The following is a 25834-nucleotide window of genomic DNA, read 5'->3' on the forward strand; positions in this document are numbered from 1 at the left end:
TAATCTCACTTCTTGTCTGGCTAGACAGTAAGTGGAAAAAAAACCACCTTCATGCATGTGAGATATGATACATCACACTTGATAGTCTCATCTCTAGAGTAAATACTTTTGCTATGTATAGCTTAGCAGCTTCCCTACCTTTGTACTTGGCCTTGATTTTACACTCTGTTTCATACTCTGTATTATTTTTGTCCCCAGTAGAATGAGCCTTCTACAATCAGTATCATAGTATTTATTTTCCTTCCATTCAAAGCTGTGGTCTGCCTCCTTATTCCAGCAATTAAGGCCCGACTGTCTCTGTAGGTTGAGGGCCTGTTTTCTTTGGTTGAGTGGCCTGCACTAGTAAGTCTTCCAAGACCTAGAGCCTTTGGCTCACACTGTGGTTCCCATGACTGAGTCTTATCCTACAATCATGATACATGCCTAATGCCATGTCCATTGCGTGCTCTGACTCATCCTCTGTTAATATTTACGTTCTGGGGCTAGAAGGAGGGCTCTAGTTTAGAGTATTTGTTGCTCTTCCAGATGATCCAGGTTTGATTCTCAGTACCTACATGGTAGCCTACAATCATCTATAACTCCAGTTCTAGGGAATCCAGTGCCTGTTTATGGCTTTCTTGGCTACCAAGCATATATGTGACACATTTACATACATGCAGCCAACCATTTGTTTACATAAAATAAATATTTATACTTTTCTGGAGGTTTTGCTCATTTAATTGTTACTGCTACCAGATTGTTCTTTACATTGAGGCTAGGTCCTTGATGCTTTTAGGTGTCTCAGTGTCTATTTAGGATGCTGCTTTTGATTGAGTATATAATATAAATAATTCAGAAAATAACAGATAGCTTTGAATTTATTATTTTCTAGTCTTACCTCAGTTACCCTTTAGAGCAGGAGATGACAAACTACAGTGCACAAGACAAATTCAGCCAAGAATGATTTCATGGCTTTAAAATTTTTTTTTATCTCCTATTGATGATCGAATTTGCAATCCTCTACTATACATGTGCTGCCAGAACAATCAGACCCACCATGTGCAGTCCTTGGTTGGTGGTTGAGACCCTGGGAGCTCTGAGGGTGCTAGTTAGTTCATATGGTTGTTCGTCCTAAGGGACTGCAAACCCCTCAGCTCCATAGGTCCTTTCTCTAACTCCTTCACTGGGGACCGTGTACTCAGTTCAATGGATGGCTGTGAGCCTCTACATCTGTATTAATCAAGTACTGTTAGAGCCTCTCAGGAGATAGCTATATTTAGACTGGCTTGTTCTTCTTTCAGTCTCTGCTCCATAGTTAGTTGGCTTTAAAATTTAAAGTGTTTCTTTTATATGAATGATTATTTTGCTCACAGGTATGTATATGCATGACATGCATGCCTTTGGTGCCCATGAAGGCTAGACGAGGACAGGGATACCTTGGAACTGAGTTACAGGTGGTTGTAAGCCACCATGTGTGTGCTAGGAACCCAATCCAGGTCCTCTGCAATAGTAGCCATTACTCTTAGCTGCTGGGCTGTCTCTCCAGCCCCAGCTTTTACATTTTTATCAAATTATAAATAAATTGCAAAGCATATGTATGCTACAAAGACTTCTATGACCAGCAATCCTGTAATAAAGTCTCCCACTTGCTCCTTCATAGGATATCTGCTGGAACTTGCTATGGAAATGATGCTCTGTTTAAGTTACTTAGGGTAGTTAGAGTAGTTAACATAGGCTAAACATCTGGTCCAGAAAAGTAGCAGATACTCTAATCTTTTTTTCTTTACCTTGTAGCTGATTCATTGGAAAGTAACATCTCAGACCAAGATAGTGACTCAAATATGGATCTTATGCCGGGAATTCTGAAGCAGCCACCCCTGACACTTGAGTTGGTCCCCAATCACACAGACAGTCTTAATTCCTCACAGAGGGTAAGTTGCTTCATTGACTTGCCCAGAATTTTGTGGTGCAGTAATTGTAGAATCAAGTCTGGAAGTTTCTCAGTTTTTAAAAGCAGGGAGCATAGCAAGATCACTGATTCATTAAGTATTTTAAAATAAATTTTTTAATTTTTCATTTTTCTAATCTATAATAAATAGTTGGTTCTAAGACAGCATTTTCCTTGTTTTGACAGTCTGATGCCATGGTGGGTTCCCATGATCACTCCTGTTTAAGTGGAGGTTTTTCTTTGTCCTTAATAAACATCCACTGAGCAGACAGCAGAAGCTGGCTGTAGATTTTGTAATCTCACATTATTCAGCTAAAAACCGACCGTATAAAGGTGGCAGCATCTTGTAGACTCTAAGGACTGCAGTTCTCTTTTGTCTGTTGCTTTGCTTTCAGCCATTTTGTGACCTAGATTCAACTATGACCTAAAAACATTAAAAGGAAAATTGCAGAAATAAGCAACTTGTAAGTTTAGAATAGTGTACCATTCTGGATAGCTTGGTGAAATCTGCCTCTTCCAACCTAGAGTGTTGCTCATCCTTTTGTTCAGTATCTGTACACTGTCTGCGCCACCCTACACTCACTTACTGGATTGCTGTCGTGAAATGGAGTGCTGCGATGCTTACATTGTCATGAGGCTTTACTGTGTCTTACTCATAAGGGCATTGCTTCACATTCCATCATCGCAGGAAGAGAAATGAACACAGCATGGAAAGGGTTCTTGAGGACAGAGACAAAGTTCACATAGGCTTTTATTAAAATACGTTGTAACTGTCCTGTTTTATTACTGTTGTTAAAATGTTTATTTCAAGGGTGTTTTGTTGTTGTTTTGTTTTTCTTGTAGTTGTGCACTGGAAAAAGAATAGCTATAGGATTGGGTCGTAACTATGGATTCAGAAGCCTGTGGGAATCTTTGTGCGCACCCCTGTGGATGGGGCGGCTGCTGTGCACGGTTAAATCTTATTGAGTGTGGCGCGCAGCTCCTGCTGTATATGAGAGGCTTTCGCTTGCATATTTCTTGTTAGTGGATGTTATTTCTTTATCTGTGTTTTTTCCCCCTTAATCTTTATTGAAAAATGACCAAGTAAGTGATAACAAAGATACATGATCAGACTATAAGAATGAGAAGATTGATTTAGAACAAATAATAAAAGAGATGAAGTGTAAATCCAACCACAGTCATTCTTACATTTATGTATGATTTTAGTTTGGTTCTTTCTACTGTAAAAATTCCTACTCCCTCTTCTCTCTGCTGCCAGTACTGGGGAAATTAAGCTTAGAGCCTCACTTGTGCTAGCCAGATGTTTTTTCACTAAACTGTATCAGCAGTCCTCTTTATTTTTATTTTGAGACAGAATTTCACTAAGTTGCCCTGGCCAACTAGAACACATTCTGCAGCTCAGGCAAGCCTTGAACTTCCTGTTCCCCTGCCTGTAGCTATGAAGATTACTTTTAGCATAGGTGCATGCTTAATATGACTCCTAAACATGGACTGATTTTCAGCTTCATAAGGTTAAGAGGCTTCACAGTTTGAAAGGAATGGGGAGTGCAGAAATTATCCTGCTTCTCATATTCTGAATGCTAACACAGTTATGCTTTCATACCTCTTAAAGCATCTTGGGTTTTTTTTTGTTTTTTTGTTTTTGTTTGTTTTTGGTTTTTTGTTTTGTTTTGGTTTTTCAACACAGGGTTTGTCTGTGCAGCCCTGGCTGTCCTGGAACTCACTCTGTAGACCAGGCTGGCCTTGAACTCAGAAATCCACCTGCCTCTGCCTCCCAGGTGTTGGGATTAAAGGCGTGCACCACCACTGCCCGGCTGCATCTTGTTTTTTTAATCAATATTCTTTTCAGACTGAAAAAAAAAAAAAAAAAAAAAAAAAAAAAAAAAAAAAAAAAAAAAAAAAAAACAAAACACTAAACTTGCTGGTGAGGAGAAAGTCAGCAAACCCAGAACAGAAGTGAGCCTCTTCAACACCATAAAGCACACTGAGTAAAATAGCAACCCATGTCCTGGCTGCGTGCTCTGTGTTGTTTTAAACCCTTTCCTCTAAAAGGAAAGAGAGCATCAAGATGTTTGCTCTTTCTTCTGCTTCTTGGTGGAGAAGTGGAGGTCCAACAGAAAAATAAGGCAAATTCCAAGTGAGTACCAAGAATTGTGCTTGGTGCACTGATCACTAGTTTAGCAGAGGAAAACTACATCCCCTGTCTATAGCTTACCCTGAAAAAACTCTCCCTCTGAAAGAATAATAGTGGTTTAATTTTTTTAAAGGTAAATCTAAAAATAAATTCAATCAGTAACTTAACTACAGATGTGCAAGTCCTGGTGTAAAATCACCAGTAATGTGGAAAACCATGGTAACCTAACTCCTCCAAAAATCACTAATCCAGGCAGGGCATGGTAGAGAGTACATGGTGCAGGTCTCTGTCAGTTCCAGACCAGCCAAGATGCAGTGAGACTTTGTCATAAGAAAGAAGAAAGTCACTAACCCCTTAGTAATGGTCTACAGTAAGAGAGTCACGTGAAATCCTAAAGAACTCTATAAGTATGCTCAAAGATGGGCTAGGTGTGGTGGCACACACCTCTAATCGTAGCACTTGGGAAGCAGAGGAGGCAGATCTCTATGAGTTCATACTTAGCCAGGGCTACATAGTGAGACCCTGTCTTAGAGAGGGGAAGAAAACAAACAAACAATAAGAAAGAAGACACAAATTCCTGAATGAATTCTAAGAAAACAGGAAAATAAACAGAAAACAGCTGAATGAAGTGAGAATGCAGATAGATACAGGAGCCAGTGACTTGGCACAGGATAAGAATATTTGTCATCATACCTGACAACCCAAGTTTGATTACTGCAACTTACATGGTGGAAAAAGGAAAACAATTTGCACAAGTTGTCCTCTGACCTCAACATGTATGTAGCATGTACAAAAAGATATATGTGAAACCATTTTTAACTAAGACAGTCAATACGGGCTATGACAGAGCCAATTCCATAATGAGAAATACTGAAGAGCAACCAAATTGAAATTCTGGAATTGAAAAACACAATAAGATGAATAGAAGATTTATGGAATACCTCATGAATAGAAGTGAGTGATCAAGGAGAGGAGAGCATATCAGAATTTGAAAACAAGGTGGAGAAGTTGGGACAAATGAGCATGGACAAAGATTAAGTTAATAAGAAAGTAAGAGCAGTACTGTCAAGATGTGAGTGATACTGTGAAGACCAGACCTAAGAATTATGGGCATAGGGAAAGGAAAATTTCATTCTAAAGACATAAAGGTTTTACAAATTCATTCTAAAGATTGATTTTACCATTTTAGTAAATTCAGAACATTCCCCAAAATTAGGGGAAAAGATGCCAATCCAGATACAGGAAGCATTTAGAATGCGAGAGTAGAAAGGAACCTCCCACATCCCAGCATGACTGAATCACTAAATAGGGGTATATGGGAACAGGAAAAATATTCTAGGCTAGGGAGGTGGCTCAGTGGACAGAGTGCTGGCTAGAGGACTGAGTTCAGTTAACCACCCCTGTTACAAGCTAGGAATGGCACGTGCTTGTAATTCCAGCACTGGAGGGACAGGCAGTTCTCAGGCTCACTGCCATGCCCATCTAGCCTACTTTGTGAGTGCCAGGTCAGTAGAAGACCCTGTCTTGGCTGTTTGAAGGTAATGAGTCAGTCATCCCAGTTGATGGTTCCCAGTCAGTTACACATTGTCCCGTTCTCACTACTGCACTTGACTAGTCTAGAACACCGTCTTTATAGTAGAGAGTGAGTAGCATCAGAGGAACAGCACCCATGGGTGTTTACCCATCTATGTAATGGCTTGACATATGTGCACACAAGTGAAATGTGCATATGGACACACAAAATATTGAAAGCATCAAGAAAGAAACACCAAGTCATGTATAAAGGCAGATAGGTCAGAGTAAGTGTAGATTTCTTCAACAGAATCTTCTTTACAGATTTTGCTTTTTATTTTTGAGATTATACTATAGTTACAGCATTCTTCTCTTTTCTCTCCTATCTCCAAATCTTCCCATATACCCCTTCTTGCTCCCTTTCAAATTCATGGCCTCTTTTTTTTTTTTCTGCTAACCCCTGTCTCATCCTCAACAGAAACTTTTTTAAAACCATGGCAAATAATGTATTTTGTAAGGCAGTTGTCAATCCAGATTACTATCCTCAGCAAGATGATCATAATTGAAAAAGAAGCTTTCTGTGATGTGGCTAAAAGAACTCATGACCACTAAGCTAGTGTCATAGAGATAACAAAGGGAATCTTTTGCACTAAGTAGGAATCTAAATACATCTACAAAGGTATAGAAGCAAGCAAACCCTTTTAGTAACACAAGGGAGAAATGGGAAAACACCATTCTAAGACCAACAAAATGACAGGAGTTAATACAGTCCTGATAACACTTTTCAATTGTAATGGTCTCATTTCCCTAATCAGAACACATAGACTGACATGATTGAGCTTTAAAAAGGGATTTGTTGCCACCAAGAAACACACCTTGGGCCTGGAGAGATGGCTCAGTGATTAAGAACACTGGCTGTTCTAGAAGACCCAAGTTCCTCCAAAAGACCTGGGTTCATTCCCAGCACCCACATGGCAGCTCACAACTGTCTGTAACTCTAGTTACACCCTCACACAGACATAAATACAGGCAAAACACCAATGCACATGGGGAAAAAAGAGAAGGAAGCACACCTCACCACAAAAGACAGATCAAACTATCTACCATAGGGTTAAAGGGTGGGAAAAGGTAATTTGGTCAAATGGAGCTAGGAAACAAGCCTTTGCTTGTTTCTAACCTGATAAAAATAGACTTCAAGGCAAAACTGCTCAGAAGAGCCCTCCATACTCAAGGGAACAGTCTATTAAGAGGACATTGTAATTCTAAATCTATATTGAAAATGGGTACACATAGTTTCATAAATCAAATACTACTAAATAAAGTGTCTGAAAAATCCCTACTATTTTGGCTGGAGAGATGGCTCAGTGGGTAAGAGCACTGACTGCTCTTCCAAAGGTCCAGAGTTCAAATCCCAGCAACCACATGGTGGCTCACAACCATCTGTAATGAGATCTGACACCTTCTTCTGGTGTGTCTAAAGACAGCAACAGTGTACTTATGTATAATAATAAGTCAATCTTTTAAAAAAATCCCTACTATTAAATGAAAATGAAAATATCAAAATGTAGGATACAATGAAAGTAGGCTAAGAGGAGGATTATAGCTGTAAGTGCTCACATTTAAGAAATCAGATCAATTTCATTTTAACAGTTCACCTTAAGAGCTTGGAAAAATAAGAAAACAATGAAATTTAGAAAATCATCAGGACATGCCTTAAAAACATTCATAACATAGAAAATCCAGAAACATGGACAATTTTTTGGATATATAAGCATATCAAAATTAAATCAGAGTGATATCATTTCAACATTTATAACAAGCAACACTGTTGAAGCACTTATTTAAGAAAAGGAAGGGAGGGAGGAAGGAAGAAGTATTTCCTGAAAGAAAGCCAGACTCGATGAGCATGACTGCTGAGTGCCACTGACTTCTGCGGGCTGATGCAGGAAAGGATGAGGCACTTTCAGGGGTTTTCTGAAACCAGTGTCCAGTACCAAAACAAGATACAAACATAACAAAAAGACAATTATAGACCGAGCTATATGGCTGTAAAAATTCTCAACCAAATATTTGCATGTTGAAATCAAGAATGTGTCAAAAGATCAAAATCAAGTTGTCTTTATTCTAGAGATTTTGCTATGGTTCAATATACAGAAATCATCAATAGGGGCCCAGAGAGATGGTTCAGAGGTTAAGAGCACTGACAGCTCTTCCAGAGGTCCTGAGTTCAATTCTCAGCAAACACATGGTGGCTCACAGCCATCTATAATGGGGATGCCCTCTTCTGGTGTGTCTGAAGACAGCAACAGTGTACTCATATAAATAAAATGAATAAATCTTAAAAAAAAAAAAAAAAAAAAAAAAAAAAAAAAAAAAAAAAAAAAAAAACCTGAAAAAAAATCATCAGAAATGTAGTAATACACCACATAAATGTTTACTTGAGGATAGATATCAGATGATCATCTCAATAGATTCGAAAAGTTTTCTGACAAGCTCCAAATCCCTTCATGAGAAAAGCCCTGAAGAGGAGCTAGAGAGATGGCTTAATGGTTAAACTAAGCAATTACTGTTTGGTTCCCTGCATCTATATTGGGTGCCTCACAACCGCCTATCACCCCAGCTCTGGGGGTCCTGTGCCCTCTGCTGGCCCTCCTTGGGCACCTACATGCACATGCACATATACAGATATGCAGACAGATAATAAGTCTTTTTTAAAAAAAAGAGATGCAACTAAAAAAGGCCAGTTCAGAAAAACATCCTGTCTTTTTGTGGGTTCTAGATTTTGAATAGTCAGAGGGTTGTGTACATATATAAGAAAGTAGCAGTGTAGAGCAACAAAGGGACGAATAGAGGAGGGGAGAATATGGAAGATGGGAGAAATGAGGACTGATCTGGTATATGATCAATATAAAATATATATATCTACAATTTTAAAAATAAATATATACAAAGGTATTCATTATAGCACTATTTGAGTATATATTTAAAAAGTAAAAGATCCCAATGGCCATGAGATTAAATAGTGAAATTTATATACTATAGGATATCATGCATAATAATAAATGTACTTTTTTTATAATGTTTTAAAGACACATTCTAAAAATAGTTCATTAAAAATAAGCCAGTTGAGCTGGGCGGTGGTGGCGCACTCCTTTAATCCCAGCACTTGGGAGGCTGAGGCAGGTGAAATCCAGCCTGGTCTACAGAATGAGTTCCAGGATAGCCAGGGCTACACAGAGAAATCCTGTCTCAAAAAAAAAAAAAAAAGCCAGTTGAATGACAGAGAAGACAACAGTGTCTATGAGCTTTCTCTAAAGGCCAGTGGACTCTTGTCTCTTTGCAGACAACATGAGGAGAATTAGGTATAGCTTACTACAGGAACACCTCATCTAGAAGCTGGGAATAACTTCTCAGTGTTGCATTTTAGAGGCTAAGATCCTCAAAGTGGTGGTATTTCAAGCTTCTAAGCAGAGATGCTGAAGAAGAGCAAATTTATTTCACACTTTCTTTCCAAAGTGACTTTCATGACATAAACATATCACTAATCATCTTGATAAATGTCCAATCAGGTAGTTTTTAAAAACAAAACAAAACAAAAAAAAACATTCTTTCTGCTCTTCTCTTCATGTAGCTCAGTCCCAGTTCCAGAATGAAGAAGCTGCCTCAGGGTCGCCCCGTGCCCCCGCTTGGACCTGAGACAAGAGTGTCTGTAGTCTGGGTGGAACGCTACGATGACATAGGTACTCTCCGAGGAAAGAGGGGTTTTCTGAGTAAAATAAAATGATAAGGTGACAGTGACTTCCAAGTGTCTGAAAAGGGTGGATGCAAAGGCTTGACTTTATAAGCCTTGGTCGTATCCCAGCCTTCATTCAGTTTCATGAAGCCTGTTAAAAGTTCTGCCATGGATAAGTTTCTTAGGGTTTTGTGTAAGCAATTTTAGAACCTCAGAAATACATGCTTAGCCTAGAACCCTGTCCATCTCAGAGTTCATAAGAAGGTGTCATGGCTACTTGTGACCAAGCCCTCACAGTCGCAGGTCAGATTCTCTAAAAGCCTTCTGCTTTAGGTGAGCTCGGCCAAAACATATTGGGAAAGACAGTTGTCTTTGTGTGGGGAGTCACAGGGTTCTTCATTGTTGTGTAGCACAGACTGTGTCCCTCTATGAATGTGGGGAAATTGGGTGGTAGTAACCGAACTGTTTTCTTCCAGAAAACTTTCCACTCTCAGATCTGATGACAGAGATCAGCACTGGTGTGGAGACTACTGCAAATAGTAGCACTTCTCTGAGGTATGTTTTCTTACTTGCCTGAGGTTACCAGCATGTCTGTTTTTATCTGTTGGTTATAGCTTAAGAAAAGATTTAGAATGAACAGTGGTTAAAGACAAAAAGTAAAGAGTCCGGAGCTGGAGAGATGGCTCAGTGGTTAAAAACACTTACTCTTGCAGAGGATCCAGGCTTTGTTCCCAGACCCCCACATGATGGCTTCAGTTCCAGGGGATCCAGCTCCGTCCTCTGACCACTGAAGACACCAGGCACACATTTGCTCATGTGTGCATGCTGGTGAAATATTCACACGAATAAAAATAAGCAAAATAAAAATTTTAAATAAAGAGTCAAAGAAAGGACTACCAAGATGATTGCTTATGGCCCTTATTTCCATACTCGAGGATTTGATAGACTAGTAGATATGGCTGTTAGCTGCTCCACTGGCCTCCCAGTCAGTGTCGCAGTCTTCCCAGGATCATGGAGACAGGAATAAACCACCATGGACTACACATATAAGACCCTCAGAAAAAAAGTAAAAGTAGAAATTTACTTTGTTGAAGTATGGCTGTTACACAGAAAGTTGTACATAGTTAGTGTGTTAAATCTGCTAAGTTTGGAGGTATGTACACATGAAACCATCACTACAGTATATCCCATAAACATACATACCATTTTCACAAGCCTCCTGCCACCCAGGTAGCTATCATTTTACTATTATTACTATTTTTTTAAAGTTTTATTTATTTATTCTATGTATATACATACTGTAGCTGTTCAGAGGGCATCGGATCCCATTCCAGATGGCTGTGAGCCACCATGTGGTTGCTGGAAATTGAACTCAGAACCTCTGGAAGAACAGTCAGTGATCTTAACCACTGAGCCATCTCTCTAGCCCTGCTGCTGCTACTGCTACTACTATTACTACTTGCTCTGGCCTCGGGCTTTTAATTATATAGTACAGTATAGCTTTACTCAGTACAGTGGACAGTTGACATCTAGGACTTACTCTGTACAACTGAAATTTTTAATCTTTTAGTAAAAACCTTCCCGTTTGTCTTTAACCACTGTGTACTCTGACTTTATTTTTTATTCTTCAGATAAATGCTACTCCTTACTTGTCTCCTTATGCATGACTTTATTCTCTTAGCATACCGTTTCCCGGATTTATCCCAACCCCTGTCTTGAGAGAAAAATCATATATAGATTTCCCACATTGGGCTCCCACTGTTCCTGCTTGGACTCTGGGCTCTGCCTTGACAGTGTAACAGCCACACTTCTGCTCCTGCACCAAGGGACTGCGCAAAAGCCCTGTAGCTGGCTACCAGATATTTACGACCTCTGGAATGCATTTGTCTGGCCATTCTACCCCGTATCTTAGAAGTGGTTTTCTTTTTTTTTTTTTTTTTTTTTTTTTTTTTTTTGGTTTTTCGAGACAGGGTTTCTCTCTGTAACCCCGGCTGTCCTGGTACTCACTATGTAGACCAGGCTGGCCTCGAACTCGGAAATCCGCCTGCCTCCGCCTCCCAAGTGCTAGGATTAAAGGCGTGCGCCACCACCGCCCGGCAGAAGTGGTTTTCTAAGAATAACTTTTCAGACTCTCTTTGTTATTTAAAAAGCCTGACTCCAGGAATTAGTACTTATGGCCAACGGTTCCAGCTACAGCAGCATGGATTCCCGGGGAGAATATTCTGAGCAGACTCTGTTGAAACTTTGCTGACAGCAGGTCCCCAGGCCCTGGTGTATGTTCTTATACTGCATAGTAAAGACTCTTGTGTGTCTGAACTAAAAAGATTTATCTTTTCTAAGATCTACAACTCTTGAAAAAGAAGTCCCAGTAATCTTCATTCACCCTTTAAACACTGGATTGTTCCGGATAAAAATCCAAGGAGCCACTGGAAAATTTAACATGGTCATACCTCTGGTTGATGGGATGATAGTCAGCCGGCGAGCACTTGGTAAGGACTTTATGGGTGCTGAAGGGCTAGGTCACTTGCTTTTTTCTTTTTTCCCCCTCACCTTTAATTTTTATTCTTTGACAATCTCATACATGTATTTAAGGAATTTTAGTCCTTTTCACCTCCTAGTACCTTTCCTCATTTCTCTGCGTACTACTGAAGCCCTGACAACCTTCTTTCATGGTGTGTGTGTGTGTGTGTGTGTGTGTGTGTGTGTGTCCCATCTAATGTAAATAGGGCTCCCTGTATGGGTGTGGGTCGGAGGTCATTGAAGCATAGGATGTCAGTGAGTATACCACTGCCTTGCCTTCTTTCTTTAAGACTTTCATAAAGCTCAAATAAGTAAAAGTAAGGAAATAGTACATGCTTGCTGCCCTTTAAGAAGGGCTGGGTGCTATATTGCCATCTGTTTAAGCTTTAATCTAGTGATCAAATGGGTCTTCACTACCTGCCAGAATTAGAAGAGGAAAACTGTTGTTCTGGGGCAGAGGACAGGGCTCTGCAAGAGCAGACTTGACTCTGGTCTCATGCTAATGTCTCTCTGTAGTTTTGTCTTGGTGTCTTGTTTGTTTCTGAGGTGGGAAATTAGAGGATTGCAGTGAAAGAATTAGAGTACTCAGGAAATGGGTCTTCTGAATACAGTTCACCTGGCAGCTTACTAACAGTTATTCTGACCTCTGTTTTCAAGGCTTTCTGGTGAGGCAGACAGTAATAAACATTTGTAGAAGAAAGAGACTGGAGAGCGATTCCTACAGTCCACCACATGTCCGTCGGAAACAGAAAATCACTGACATTGTCAACAAATACCGGAATAAGCAGTTGGAGCCAGAGTTTTATACTGCCCTTTTCCAGGAGGTTGGACTCAAGAACTGCACTTCTTAGAAGGCAGTTTGTCCAGGTCTCGGTGAACTCCAGAGTGGACTCCAGCATCAAAGCAAGACAGTCCTATGAAAATCAAAGCTAGTCACTCCCAAGAGCTTACTCTTGAATCATCAGAAGAAATATGATGTAAAGCCTCTGGCTTGAAGACCCAGCTTTCCAGTGAAGGGACCCTGCACAGTCACACTCCTGCTGAAAACAACAACAAGCATTTTAGCCATAAACTTTCTTTTAAAAGTGACAATTTTAGTAAAATACCAGCCTTTTGAGGAAAAAAGGCTTTTATGCATCAGTTAAATCCATGCATTGATAGTGTCAACAAGTTTGCAAGTTAGAGACTGAAGATAGTTTTATACCTCGCTTTTTAGGAGGGTGTATTCAAAATCTGTCTCAGAATCTTCCAGAACTTTTTAGGCTCAAGTTGACACTGTGGAGAAGGAAAGACTGCAGCGTTGTCCTCGTGTGGATCCATTTGTCACCCCTGTCACACTGACAGAGGTGAAACATAAATGAGCTGTGTTCAGATAAGAAGTCTGACATTAAAATATTTCCTATTTTCTCTCCATGTTTAACAAGTTGTCCCTTTCACTGCTGTGGAGCTGTCACATGGCTCAGCTTCCTAGCAGGTGTGGGCAGTGGAGTCCCCACTGTATCTCTGAAGGGTGTACTAGTCATGTTTGTGGTTAACGGTCATGAGAGAACGGCGCTGCCTCCCTTCTCTGTTACTGTTCAGTTTAATGGAAGGGTGACAGGTTAGATGTGGCCCCTCCATTAAACACCAAGAAATGTGAGTTCATAGCAGGGGCTTCATCCGTCATTGATTTCAGGACCAAGCTGCAAGCTGCAGTAGTTGAAAGGTTCTGAGTTGTGGCTCAGGAAGCAGCGTCCCACTCACTTCGCTCCTTAGAGAACACCCAGCCCACAATCCTCAGAACTTAGTGCTACCTCCTTAGGTGGCTGCTGCCGTTTGGTTTCTGGCCTTAGTCAGATGAAGGCACAAGTCGCTGCCAGGGCTCTGAAATATTTCTGTCACCTCACTGCTACTTTTCTGCCAGGGACAAAGCTTAGGAGGTGGCCAGAACCAAACTGTTTTAGAAGGACTCCTGTTACAGTGCTCAGTCTCTACATGTTTTTATGTTCTCCTTCAATAAGAATTTTTTGTCTTAGAAAACAAGTGACATTTGTAGTCCAAAGAGAAATAATCACACTTGAACAGGGGTGTTCCCACTGGCCCTCTGTTGTCATTAAAATGTAGATCAGGACTCCGCTGTTTGGTTTGAGGTTGGTTTTCTTTTCTAAGATATCAGAGGCAGTGTTGGGCCTGCTCTCATGTGCAGGTGCCTCCATTCTAGATGTGTGTGCTCTGTCATCTGGAAGCAAGAACTATGGCTGTAGTAGTCTCTGGTCTGAAGTTTGCCACCATCATTTTTTTTTTTTTCCTCAGCTCAGGTACAGACGCCCACCTCCACCCTACCCCCATCTCCCTTGTCCTCTTCTTCCCTTGTGAGTCCAGTTTCCATTCGAGGCATAGAACCTTCTGTCTTTGATTCCCTCTGAAGTCAGGCAATAATCTAATGTTTCCAGGTGATACCCTGAGGTGGGGAATGGTAAAAATTAGTGAGTTCTACCCTAAAAATACTCTAGTAACTCAGCAAGAATAGGTGAAACTGAACATCATCTAAGATACTTCCAGACTTGACACTTCGTGGGCAAAGTAGGTTCTTGTTCTATCCAAGGTGAACAAAGAATTCATACACACACATGCAACTTCTAACATTCCAGAGGGTACAAGCACCTGACAAAGATGGACTTCCTTGGTATGATTCTTCTGAAAACCTTGTTTGGGTGTTTTTTAAATGTTATCAGCAAAATAACCTATGGATTATGTGTGTCGGGGTGGGCTTACTGGCCTTCCCCCTTCAGTTGGCTCTAATTTTTGATAGCTCTTTGTAATTCTGATTATTTTGGTAAGAGAACAACCATGGCAGATGCATTTTGAAGTCTGGGGCATGCAGTGGTTTCCCAAGGGAAGAGGGCTGCCCTTCCTGAAGGAGAGAAGCCCTGGTGTGCACAGCCAACAGAACTTGGAATGCACCCCTCACTGGTTCCTCCTGCTCCACACACCAACTACCCAACGAGACTGGGAAGAAGAGCCTAGGGCCTTTGCAGAGGTGCTTGGAGTCTGCTCGCTGAGTTCACCCTCCTGCCTGCACGAAGGTCACTTTGAACAGAATCATGTCAGAGGAACATACTTAGCACCTAACAATAATCTCAGTAGTTCACTGGGTAAATTTGCCACTACAGGTTCAGAAACGTTGGGGGGGAACTGGGACCAGTCTGGACTGTGACTTAAACTGTTCAGTTGCTGTACTTGGATACCCAGGTACCTTCAAACAGGAAAACATTTCCCAAGGGTATTTCTATTTTGGCTGGCGGCCCATTCTGTTCACTTTTGAAGGTAGGGGTGAGGGTGGGGGGGGTGGGGCCTCTACTTTGGCTGGGAACACAGGAAACAGGGCTCTTAACATCTTCAGTCCTCATAGCCACTTTTCCCTTTTGTCTAGGGTTTCTTCCTTAGGCCTTTGGTCCCTTGAAAAGAATAATGACATGGTAGGGCAGCCCTCCCCAGCCATACTGATGCACGTGTACACAAGCGTCTCCCCCTCCAGCACCTCGATTTTAGGGTAGCTCCATCTCTGGTCTCATAGAAAAATACCTACAGTTTGACCGGACCTCTCAGTGTCTGACCTATAGGTAGTGGGGCAGTCAGGAAGACATGCGCCCATGTTTGTGAGCTAGGGAAGAAGCAGATTCTGCAGGCTGTCATGACAGTGATGAGGTCTCCAGGGTGTTTATTCCTATTAAAAAGTGGAACTTCCCACACATAGTCAGCTTTGGGTACAGCTGGTAGCAGCTGCCTTGGAGTTATGTGGCACTTTCCTGGAAGCAGTTGTCCTTTAGCATTTAAAGCCTGTTCAGGCCAGATCTTCTGTGCTGACAGTGACCATTAGCTTCCACCCATCTGTTGTAGCACTTCCTGACAGCCCCTCTTCCTGAGGGTTCCACCTGGACAGGGAGCCACTGATCGCACTGCTGGCCAGGCCAGGCACTGCACAGGGTTTGCTCCCAGTAGCCACCCTTGTTCTTCACACAGGCTTTTTCTGATGGTGAGGGAGAAGGTATAATTTGGGATTCCACAGTGCCTTGCATACAGTAGGCGCCCAATACCTATTTGTTGAAGCAAATCAAGTTCCTTGTTCCCACAGTGACCAAGGCATCTTTCTCCTCTGAAGGGCTTGGCGGTTGTGGCTAAAAACTAAGCATCATTATTTGCTCGAAACCATATTTACAATTTGTATGAATTTCGGTATATTGCCAAGATGGGATCTTTTTCCTATTGTATTTTCTGTAAATATTTCTGCCACTGACTTGTAAAGTAAAGGAGATGTAAATATGAAGGTGTGCCTGTGTCCCTTGCTGCCTCTGTTGGATCTGTGTGAGCCGGGGAAGAAGGTGCAGAGCTGTTCGTATTTATGCCTGTCCTTTGTCCACAAGAAACCCACGGGATAGTGAATGTACTACACACAGTCAATTAAATTTTAAGGAGCTTCTTATCTAATATCTTGGTGTGTGCTTTTGGTTACAGGCTGTGGGCTGGCTCCTGTTTGGTTACAGGCCCTGGGCTGGCTCCTGCAGGGGCTTTCAAGACATGCTCTCCAGGAGAACTGATCTAGGTTTCCATTCGTTTTTTTTTTTTTTTTTTTTTTTTTTTTTTTTTTTTTTTTTTCTTTTTTCTTTTTTTAGTTTTCCTGAAATACTCAAAAATAGGCAAATTTTAAGAGAAAAATACATGATCTTGTAATGCTTGCAGGGGCATGAAGCATTAATAAACAAAGGCCACTGTTGGAGGATGAGTGAGTCCTGGGGTTTTCTGGCTGCAGAGAAAACTAACAGACCAGGACATTTCCAGGGAGGGAAGGCACTGATGTCACCTGTGCCCTCGCTGCCCCTTTGCACAGGTTGGCTGCAGAGGATTTTACAGGGAGCATGTTGGGGCCCTGAGCCTGGGGCCCAGGTGATGGGGCTGGTGAGCCTTGGAAACAGGTAAAAGCTGTTGGAATGCCTGTGTCCGCCCAGAGCCACGCCTCCAGTGCAGCACCCAACCCACGAGCTGCTCTCCTGCTGCATCTGAACTGCCTGGGACACAGAGCCAACTTCTGCATTTTTCTTTCACCAGCTCTGCTTGCCAGCCACAGGACCTCCAGCCAGGCCATTGGCCAAAGAAGCTGACTTTGAGGGCCTCATTTTGGTGTCTGGGAAGGTCGCATAGCCAAAAGTCTGTATTCAAGTTTTTCCATGTCTGACACAGCTCTGACCCAGCACCTAGAAATCCCGGCCTGCGTTGACTACCCTCTCTACCTGTGTGCTGCTCTTTGATGCATGTTTGAATACTGTTTGCCCAGACCCTTCCTGTGGATCCATTCCCTAGTGAGGCTAAAATTCCCCATAAACCACCAAGTCTAATTTTAGCTCTTCTCTCCTTACTCAGCCTGGCCCAGCTCCTTGTCCCCATAGATTAGTGTCCCCCCACCCTGCTACCATGACTCCATCCCTAACATCCAACTTCATACATCAGCTTCCCTCTCTAGACTGACTTCAACCTGTGCTTTTCAGCTATGAGATGCTGTGTTCTCCCAAGTCCAGCCTGCCTCCCCTCAGTCCTGACACATCCTCAGGGGTGTAGCCTCTGTAGATGAGGATGAGCCTAGGAACTGGCATCTTTGGTACCTGAACTCATTGAGGGTCCCAGGTTCTGCCTCTCCACCAATTCACAGGCAGGGCAAAGTCCAGGGTGGGGATTGCATTTCCCTTGGGGCATCAGCTCACAGCTGGAAGGAGAAGGGGGACTCTGAAATGAATGCTGTGGTTCCCAATTTCCTCTTTTTGGGTACCTGGGAAGAAAGAGAGAGGAAGTCAGAAACAGGGTGGGATGGAGGCCATCTCCCTTTGGGGAGTGAGCACCACTGCACAGCCAGAGCTGCCCCATCTGAACAGGATCCGATCTCATTGGGATCGAGTGTGCCACAGCTCTTAGGTGTAGGCCTTCCCCATGGAGATCTCTAAAGAAGCAGCTCTCTGAGCTTGATGTGAACAAATACGTTTTATTCAGGGTGAACCAGGGATTCTATAATTTTGGGGAAGGCCATGAGAGTAGCCAGGAAGGGAATGTCATTCCTTGGCTAGATACCTCATTAGCGTGGAGAGGTATTCTAGGTGCTGCATTATGACTGACTGCCTGTGGTCTGCTCTGTTGAGGGTTGTGGTTCCGTGTTATGTTCCAGAGTGGGCACTAGAGGCAGGGAGCTGGCAGCTCTTCTCTAAGATTCCCGGTATTTGAGCATGCTCCATCCCACCAGCTCTGCTCGTCTTGTAGCTTCGTTCATATGCCCTACAGGCATGTTTAATGTACCTCCCTGCCCCAGCCATCTTTTGAAGATTGTGTACCAGCCCATCTATATACATACAGACTTACACTGATCCCCAGTGCCTACTTCCTGCCACGTGTTTTAGTAAATACTTGTGTATTTACTAAATTCAAATAGGCCAGGTGAGAGGAGGATAGCGTTTGTCTTGCCCACTGAGATAAGGGGGGCAAGCTTATAGAAGTCCCCCACTAAAACTCCTCATAAGGAAAAGTGGGGAAACTTCAAAGTAAATTACTGTGTTAAAGTTTTAAATGGCTGCACAGTGAGTGACCTGACAGACTTAGCCTACCATGTTGGTGTCTATGGAGTGGGATATCGTCCAAGGTGTTTTTCTCATCAGTCTCTGCCTTATATATTGGCACAGTTGCTCTTGAATTTAGCTATTTCAGCTATTCTGGCTAGCCAGCTTGGCTCTAGGGTTCCCTACTGCTGCTGGGATTTACAGATGGGCCAACAAGGACACCAGACTTTATATGGATTCTGGAGATCCCAACTCTGGACTTCATACTTGTGGAGTGGATGTTTTATTCCTCATCCCCCAGTCTCCTGTTTTGAACTTGGGAGACTCTACACTGCCCACCTGTAGAATAGCCAGACTTGCACTGGTGTGAGGGCTGGCAGTGTGGCAATGCTAGACCTGTTTTTCCTGTAATACAACTATTGCTGGAGCTATCCAGCCTCTTACCTTCCAGCACTGAGCTCCCTCCATCCCCTGTAGTCCTCTGTCCCATGAGTTTGGATATATATATATATATATATATATATATATATATATATATATATATATATATACACGCATATGCATACTACTGGGAGGGAAGGACCCAGGGACTAGGCTGCTTCCTGGCCACATTGTAACCATGAGTATGCAAGTACCTTACATGGGCTGATGTTTGTCTTGTATGTTTTTCTGACTTTAGAATTACCCAGTTTTCTTTCATAAGAAGGTCAAAGGCTCACATGAGCCCAGTGACTGCTGGGTCAGGCCAGCGCTGGCCATCCTTCTTAGAAGCTTTGGCCTCCCCAAGCCAGTCTTCCAGCCAGCCCCACTCAGCTTCCTCCCTGTAGGCTCTCTCTGCCTGAGGACACTGTGACTTCCTTGTTAAGTCACAATTGGGCTGAAAGCAGAGCCTGGCCAAGCTGACAGACAGGTCCTCAGGGGCTGCCCTCCTACTGAATCCAGGTGGCCCTGCAGGGCCACAGGTACACAATGAAGTACCCTCTGGTGCCGCTGGTGAACGACCTCACACTCTCTTTCCTGGTTTTCTGGCTCTGCCTGCCCGTGGCTTTGCTGCTCTTCTTGATGATCGTCTGGTTACACTTCTTACTTAGTCAAGGTGAGCTGGTTCAAGCTGGACTCTAATTTTGGAGCTGGGCAGGGGCCTATTCAGAATAAAGTTCTCTGAAACAATTACAGAAGGGAGGACGCACAGTATTTTAAATGCAGCTCAACTATAAGAAAAAAGTTCTTTCATTCCTTCCTTGTTTGCTTTCTTTTTTTCTTTTCTTTTTTTCTTTTTCTTTTTTTTTTTTTTGAGATACTTTTTTACCAGGTAGCCCTGGATATCCTGGAACTCACTATGTAGGGTCTTGAACTCAGATCCCCCTGCCTCCTGAGAGCTGGGATTAAAGGTATGCACCATCATACTGGCAGATGGGCGTTTCTTAATGTTGGTAGAGTCTCTTGTTTAAAGCAGTATGCTTGTGTTTGTCCACAGCCCCTCTGGGCCCCTGCTAGTGCATAGGTGGAGCTGCTGAATTAGGAAAAGGTGCCTCTTTCTGTGCAAAAGAGAGAGCAGAACCTGGGCTGGCTCTCAGCTTCACCCACACCCTTCCCTGTGTGCTTTTGTAAACAACTTGCCCGACAGAGCGCAGCAGCCTTTGTGGTTTGGGGGGGCCACTCACATACTATCCCGGGTTTTGGCCAGACCAGTCTTAGAGACGAGCTGGCCTTCTCTGGGACACGGGGTCATGGAAGCTTGTTGACAATAAGCCTGACCTCAGCAAGGCAGCAAGAGTAGCTTAAGCAGTGGTTCTCAGAGACCCCTTCGGAAAGTAAAACGCCCCTTCCACAGGGGTCATGTATCAGATATTTACATTGCAGTTCATAACAGTAACAAAGTTACAGTTGCAGCATTAGGAAAATTGAGAACTACTGAGCTAAAGGCCCAGACAAAACTGGCCGTGATGGAGGCTGAGGGCAGGTGGGATGGGACACGGTAAGGGGCATTCTGTCTCCATAAACACCCCCCCTTAACCCAGAGTCTTCCCTTTCTCTGTTTCTTGGCTCTGTGACCTTCGGCTGACTGGGCAACAGTGTACCCAGCATGCTGCCAGCTCTGGTCACAAGTTACTGAAGCAACACGAGCAGCACCCTGCAATGGCCTGCCTCACGATCCGCCTTGTGTGGGCTGCTAATGGGCTCGTCACTGTTTCCTGGCAAGGGCCTCGAAGGGCCTTAGGTTTCTGAAAAACATGCTTTTAAGCTTATTCAAGTCACTTTCAGGGTGAGTTAGAGCCCTCCCTTGGGGCCCAGCCCAGGCATTAGGCCTGGCAGTGAGGAGGCTCAAATGCTTGTGTGCTGGCCGTGGAAGCTATCTCTGGCTCAGCATGCAGGAAGCCATGGGTTTGAGCTTCAGCACTGCATAAACCAGACATGATAGCACACGTGTGTAATCCCAGTGGTCAGGAGGTAAACATGAGGGGGGATCAGATCATTCTTAGCTACATAGCAAATTTGAGATCTGGGATACACGAGACTCTCAAAGACAAAACCCTATGCATCCCCTAGCATCCGTCTTCCTCCTTGTTTCTGGTGAAGCTAACCTCTTCTGAACACATAGAAGTTATACCGAATGTGGACCTCAAACCATCTCCCTCCAGTCCTGAGGATAACCCTATGAAGCAATCCTAATTGCCAGGTGGGGAAACTGAGGCTTGGAAAAGAGAAGCAACCTGCCCAAGGCCACAGCCTATGAATAGTTATGAGTACAAACTTCAAATCATTGTGCTACTTCTCTTGGCCATGTGGCTTTAGGGCAGGGCTGCCTGAGCCTCAGTTTGCTCACTACAAGAGAAGGTAATCATAAACCCCAACACAGACACACACAGACACACAGACACACAGACACACACATACACACACACACACACACACACACACACACACCTTTCAGACTGAAGACACTTTACCAGGTCTAGAGCTCTTGTTGTAGGAACACAAGGACCTGAACACATGGCGCACACTAGATGCTTGTAGGCTCAATCATTGTTGGCCGAGTTGATGGTGGTGGTATCACTGTGGGAGGGAGGATAGAAGTGGCTTTGGATGGCCTCTCTGGAGATGACAATCTTACCTCCACCTTTGAAATGAGCCCTTTGCTCTTCGGGGACCATTCAGAGGTGGTAGGAGGCACTCTGGCATCATTGTCTTCTAACGCAGCCTGCAAGCTGAAAGACACAGACAGACGTCAGTCAATCATCGGTTTCAGGTGTACTCCCGAGTGGCTGGACCACTGTGAAGTGAAGAGTGGTTGAGTCATCCAGGCCTTTCCTGATAGACGTGTGTGCTTTCAGGAATCCCTGCATCTACACGTGTGTTCACCACCAAGCAGTAGAAAGCATAGATATTTGGTAATGAGCATCCTAGAAGATGGATGATGGGCAGATCAGGGGCTGGGTGAATCCTGGACAATGCCCAGTGCAGCAGGTACCTTAGTTACCATTCTCATAACCACAACAAGAAAAACAGACAAAAGCCAGTTAAGGAAGGAGGGCTTCGTTTTGGCTCTTGGTTTAAGTGGGGACCATGATGGGGAGGACATGGCAGAGCCTGGGTGCCAGCCACATCACATCCTCAGTCAGGATGCAAAGAACAGGAAAGAGGAGGAGGCTGGTAAAACTTCCAGGTGGTTCCCAGCTCTCCATGCCCTCTAGAGGTTCCGCTTCCTGCAGTTTCTGCAGACTTCCACTAGCTGGGGACCAAGAGTTCCCATGATCCTGTGCAGGACATTTCCCATTCAGACTGTAGCAGTGGGGCATTCCTGCACCTCCTGTGTCCTTCCGTTTTTAGTAGGTGGGTATGGCCACTGTCTCTGAGAAGATCTTACTTCTAGGTCCCTCCTTGTTCTCCATCCAAGACCATGAAGTCTCAGAGCTATGCCCCTTCTCCAGCTTCTGGTCTCATAAAGGGCCACATGGACCCCAGGCCTGGCAGATGTCTCCTCTGGAGCTGGGGAGCACTACAGGCTGTGCCCAGCACAGAAGCTTTGCCCCTCGTTTCCACAGAGTCAAAGGAAGACAATTCAGATTTATGCTTCAGCTGGGAGCCCTGGAGCAAGGGACTATCCGAGTCTGGCTGCGACGGGACATTTCCTGGCCAGGAGGACAGGCTCCACTGGTGAGCCTGCTTTACCAGGTAAGGCCTTCGAGAGGGATGGGAGGCTGTAAGAAGGCCCTGGGCCTGCACAAAGCCTCAGCAGGTGACCCTTGGAGCAGGCTGCCTTGCTGTATGGACACCCTGGCCCTTGGCCTTACTGAAGAACTGACTGTCCTGCCACAATCTCCGTGGCTTCAGGGACTTGACCTGACTAGGGCAGCAAGGGTGTGAAGAAGGACAGACACATGGACATGGACAAGCTTGGATGGGGTAATCTGGGCTTTTGGAGCATGTTTATTGTGTACAGTTGAATGGAGGGGCAAGGTCTATAGTGTACAGCTGGACCAGGAGACAGGGTCTATACTATACAGCTGTACGAGGAGACCATGGTGTACAGCTGGAAGAGGAGGCAGGTGCCATGGTGTACAGCTGGAAGAGGAGGCAGGGGCCATGGTGTACAGCTGGAAGAGGAGGCAAGTGCCATGGTGTACAGCTGGAAGAGGAGGCAGGGGCCATGGTGTACAGCTGGAAGAGGAGGCAGGGACCATGGTGTACAGCTGGATGAGGAGGCAGGGGCCATGGTGTACAGCTAGATGGGGAGGCAGGGGTCATGGTGTACAGCTGGATGGGGAGGCAGGGGCCATGGTATACAGATGGATGGGGAGGCAGGGTTCATGGTGTACAGCTGGATGGGGAGGCAGAGGGCATGGTATACAGTCGCATGAGGAAGCAGGAACTGTGATATTCAGCTGGATGGAGAGGAATGTTTAGCTAAACTCATAGGTGCAGTCTCTGTAAGGGAGTTATCTTTAGGCTATAAAAATCTGGAGGAAGAAAGCTGTGGTGGAGGTTTTCTGCATACTAAAGGAAGACTTTGCCATCCCCCTGGCCACACCCCTAGAGGGTCTGCAGCATCAGGGTCCTTTATACGGTGGTGCTCCTGACAATACACATTCACAATTTACTTGCTCCTACAGGGGCCCCTGGTGAATAGCGGCCTGTCTGGTGTGTAGAGGACTAGCTACCTCAGCCAGGAGGAGTGTCCTTATAAAGCACCACCCTTTCCGATCTCACCTCAGGGCCTTTGCAGGGCTTTGTCCCTCTGCTGTATGCTCCCTCTCTCTGTTGGATGCCCCCTCTCTCACACACATGTTGGATACCCCTTCTTACCTCCCACAACTTGCTCAAATGTCACTTTTGTCAGGGGGTTCCCCGGTATTGGATATGACAGTGCCACCTCCCAGGTCCCTTGACTCTGCAGGACGACATTCCTTTGGCATGGCTATTATCACCTTCCAGAAACCTAGATAATGGGGGATCCAAACCCAAATCCCTGCCTGCCACATGGTGGGGGAGTAGCACGCACATTGGCTGAAGCCTACCGTGCCAGTCATCATCCTTGGTTGGTGGTGCTGGAATGTGCAGAATGTCCTTCCCTCACACTCACTGGGAAAGCTGTGGCAAGGTGTTCTCTAGGGGTATCACCCAGAGGAACAGAACCTCGGCACCCATTCCACTGGGCTATCGCTGTCTCCAGCCAGTGGCCCCCAAACAAATGTCGTCACTCTAATCTTCCTCTGAGCTCTGTGGTCTTCCCGTTTAAGCTCTCCATGTCCAGAATGGATGAAACTCTCCATTCCCACTGCCGCCCCACAAAGCAAAGCCTAATGGCCCTGTCCCTCCCTCTTTCTTCTCTGCTCCACCTTAGGGCTCAGCCTCCAGGCTCCTTCACATCCAGCCATGGCAGCATGTCCTGGTAACTCATCTCCATCCACCTCTGCTGGACTCACATCTCTCTGTTCTCACAACAGCCGTGTTGTGAAGTGTGGCCGGCCGAGCTCTATGCTTTCAGTCTACTTGGAGGGAGGAGGTGGGGCTGAGACGTTGGGCCCTCCCTGAGCTTCAGAGTCCTTGCTTAACCTTTCTGGGTCAAATGAGGCATTTCCCTGGAAAAACTCACATGCAGGCGTGTGTTCAAGTTAGTGGACAGGGGAGGCTTCTTGACTGTCGAAACAAACAAGGCCCCACAGAAACCTCTGTGTTTGATATGACTCTTTGTTGTGGCTGCACGTATGTTTTTATTTATTTCAGTGTCTTAGTAGTGCTAGGGTTTGACAGAGTCTCAAGTGTACTAGACAAGCTCTGTACCCGATCCTGATCCCAAGGACCCTGCCCATCTACAGAGAGCCCTTCCAGATGCACCATTGCTCTGAATCTCTTATCTTATTCTGACTTCATCTCTAGCCCAAGCCCCACATGTGTACGACTTGTTTTTCTAGGCCTAAGTGGATGGAGGGAGGAGAACACTGGTGACTGATGGGCCTTCCTGGGACCTCTGGTTGTCAGCCCTGCCAAGCCTCTTGCCAAACCATCCATTCTCCATCATCACAGATGACCCAGAACCTGGAAGAGCCAGGCCCAAGCAGCTTATGGGGGCCAGCTGACCAGCTCAACTCACAGGAGGTGTTGGTTACCTATTAAAGAAATGGGGGTGCTCTTGTGCCCTAACAGAGCTTCCGGTGTCCATTCATTCAGCATGACTCTCTCTCTGGACTGTCCCAGCCCCATGTCTGCTGGCAGAGTCAAGCACTCTGAGCTTTCAGTGTCACACCATAGGCTTGCTCCTTGGTTAGACTATAGTGTGAGTGTCTGCAATGTGTCTATTGTGGCTGCCTTAGCACAGGAGCATGTATGGGTAGTGTCTATGTGGACCACACTGCCCTAAGTGCTTCATCCAGGACTGCTGTTAGAAAGAGTTCTGTGAGGTTATATCAATTAACTTATCCCTGAGTTACAGAGAAGGAAACTGAGGCACAGCAGTTGAGTAACTTTTCCAAGTCATGTTGGAGGAGCAGGGAATCAAACCCAGACCAGGTGACTCCTGAGCCAGGTGCTGTTACACAGTGTTCTTCCTCTCCAGGTGAGGAGCTGGGGACAGTGGTGAGAGATTAATATACACACGCACACGTGTGCACACACATACACATACACACACACACATACACACACACACGCACACACATGCACACACACACACACACACACACACACACACACACACACGCACACACACACACATTGAGACGGGTGTCTCTAAGTAGCTCTGGCCTGGAACTTACCATGGAGACCAGATTAGTCTCAAACTCACAGAGATCTGCTTGCCTCTGCCTCCAGAGTGCTGGAACTAAAGGCATGTGTCACTGTGCCTGCCTGGCTGTATTTTAAGGTCCTGGGCCTTGGAGAATTACCAACATCTCCTGCAGCCCTTCTGGTTATGCCAAGGCAACTGGAAGACA

General features: G+C 44.6%; 2 protein-coding genes and 1 long non-coding RNA gene across 10 annotated transcripts in view; 2 read left to right on the forward strand and 1 right to left on the reverse strand.

Annotated features, from left to right (window-relative positions):
• The window catches only part of Ralgapb (Ral GTPase activating protein non-catalytic beta subunit), a 95578-nt gene extending 79285 nt beyond the window's left edge, over positions 1-16293 (forward strand). For all 8 annotated transcript variants that reach the window (XM_031372583.1, XM_031372582.1, XM_031372584.1 and 5 more), the window contains 5 exons: positions 1774-1910; positions 9205-9313; positions 9783-9861; positions 11647-11795; positions 12484-16293. In XM_031372583.1, coding sequence (XP_031228443.1) covers positions 1774-1910; positions 9205-9313; positions 9783-9861; positions 11647-11795; positions 12484-12677 — 668 coding nt within the window. In that variant the 3' untranslated portion in view covers positions 12678-16293. The remainder of the gene's footprint in view (positions 1-1773; positions 1911-9204; positions 9314-9782; positions 9862-11646; positions 11796-12483) is intronic.
• Positions 16294-17463: 1170 nt separating this feature from the next.
• Positions 17464-19366, reverse strand: LOC116092492. The gene is made up of 2 exons (XR_004119284.1): positions 19037-19366; positions 17464-17626 (listed from the first exon to the last, which is right to left on the reverse strand). It is a non-coding gene; the product is annotated as an uncharacterized LOC116092492 (long non-coding RNA).
• On the forward strand, positions 19198-25050 carry Adig (adipogenin). Its single transcript, XM_031373736.1, has 3 exons — positions 19198-19497; positions 22448-22577; positions 24818-25050. The coding sequence occupies exons 1-2, from the start codon at positions 19371-19373 to the stop codon at positions 22561-22563; spliced, it is 243 nt and encodes an 80-aa protein (XP_031229596.1). The 5' UTR covers positions 19198-19370; the 3' UTR covers positions 22564-22577; positions 24818-25050.
• Positions 25051-25834: the final 784 nt, after the last annotated feature.

This window comes from Mastomys coucha, unplaced genomic scaffold, assembly GCF_008632895.1.
Source record: "Mastomys coucha isolate ucsf_1 unplaced genomic scaffold, UCSF_Mcou_1 pScaffold15, whole genome shotgun sequence".
Taxonomy (NCBI): Eukaryota; Metazoa; Chordata; class Mammalia; order Rodentia; family Muridae; genus Mastomys; species Mastomys coucha.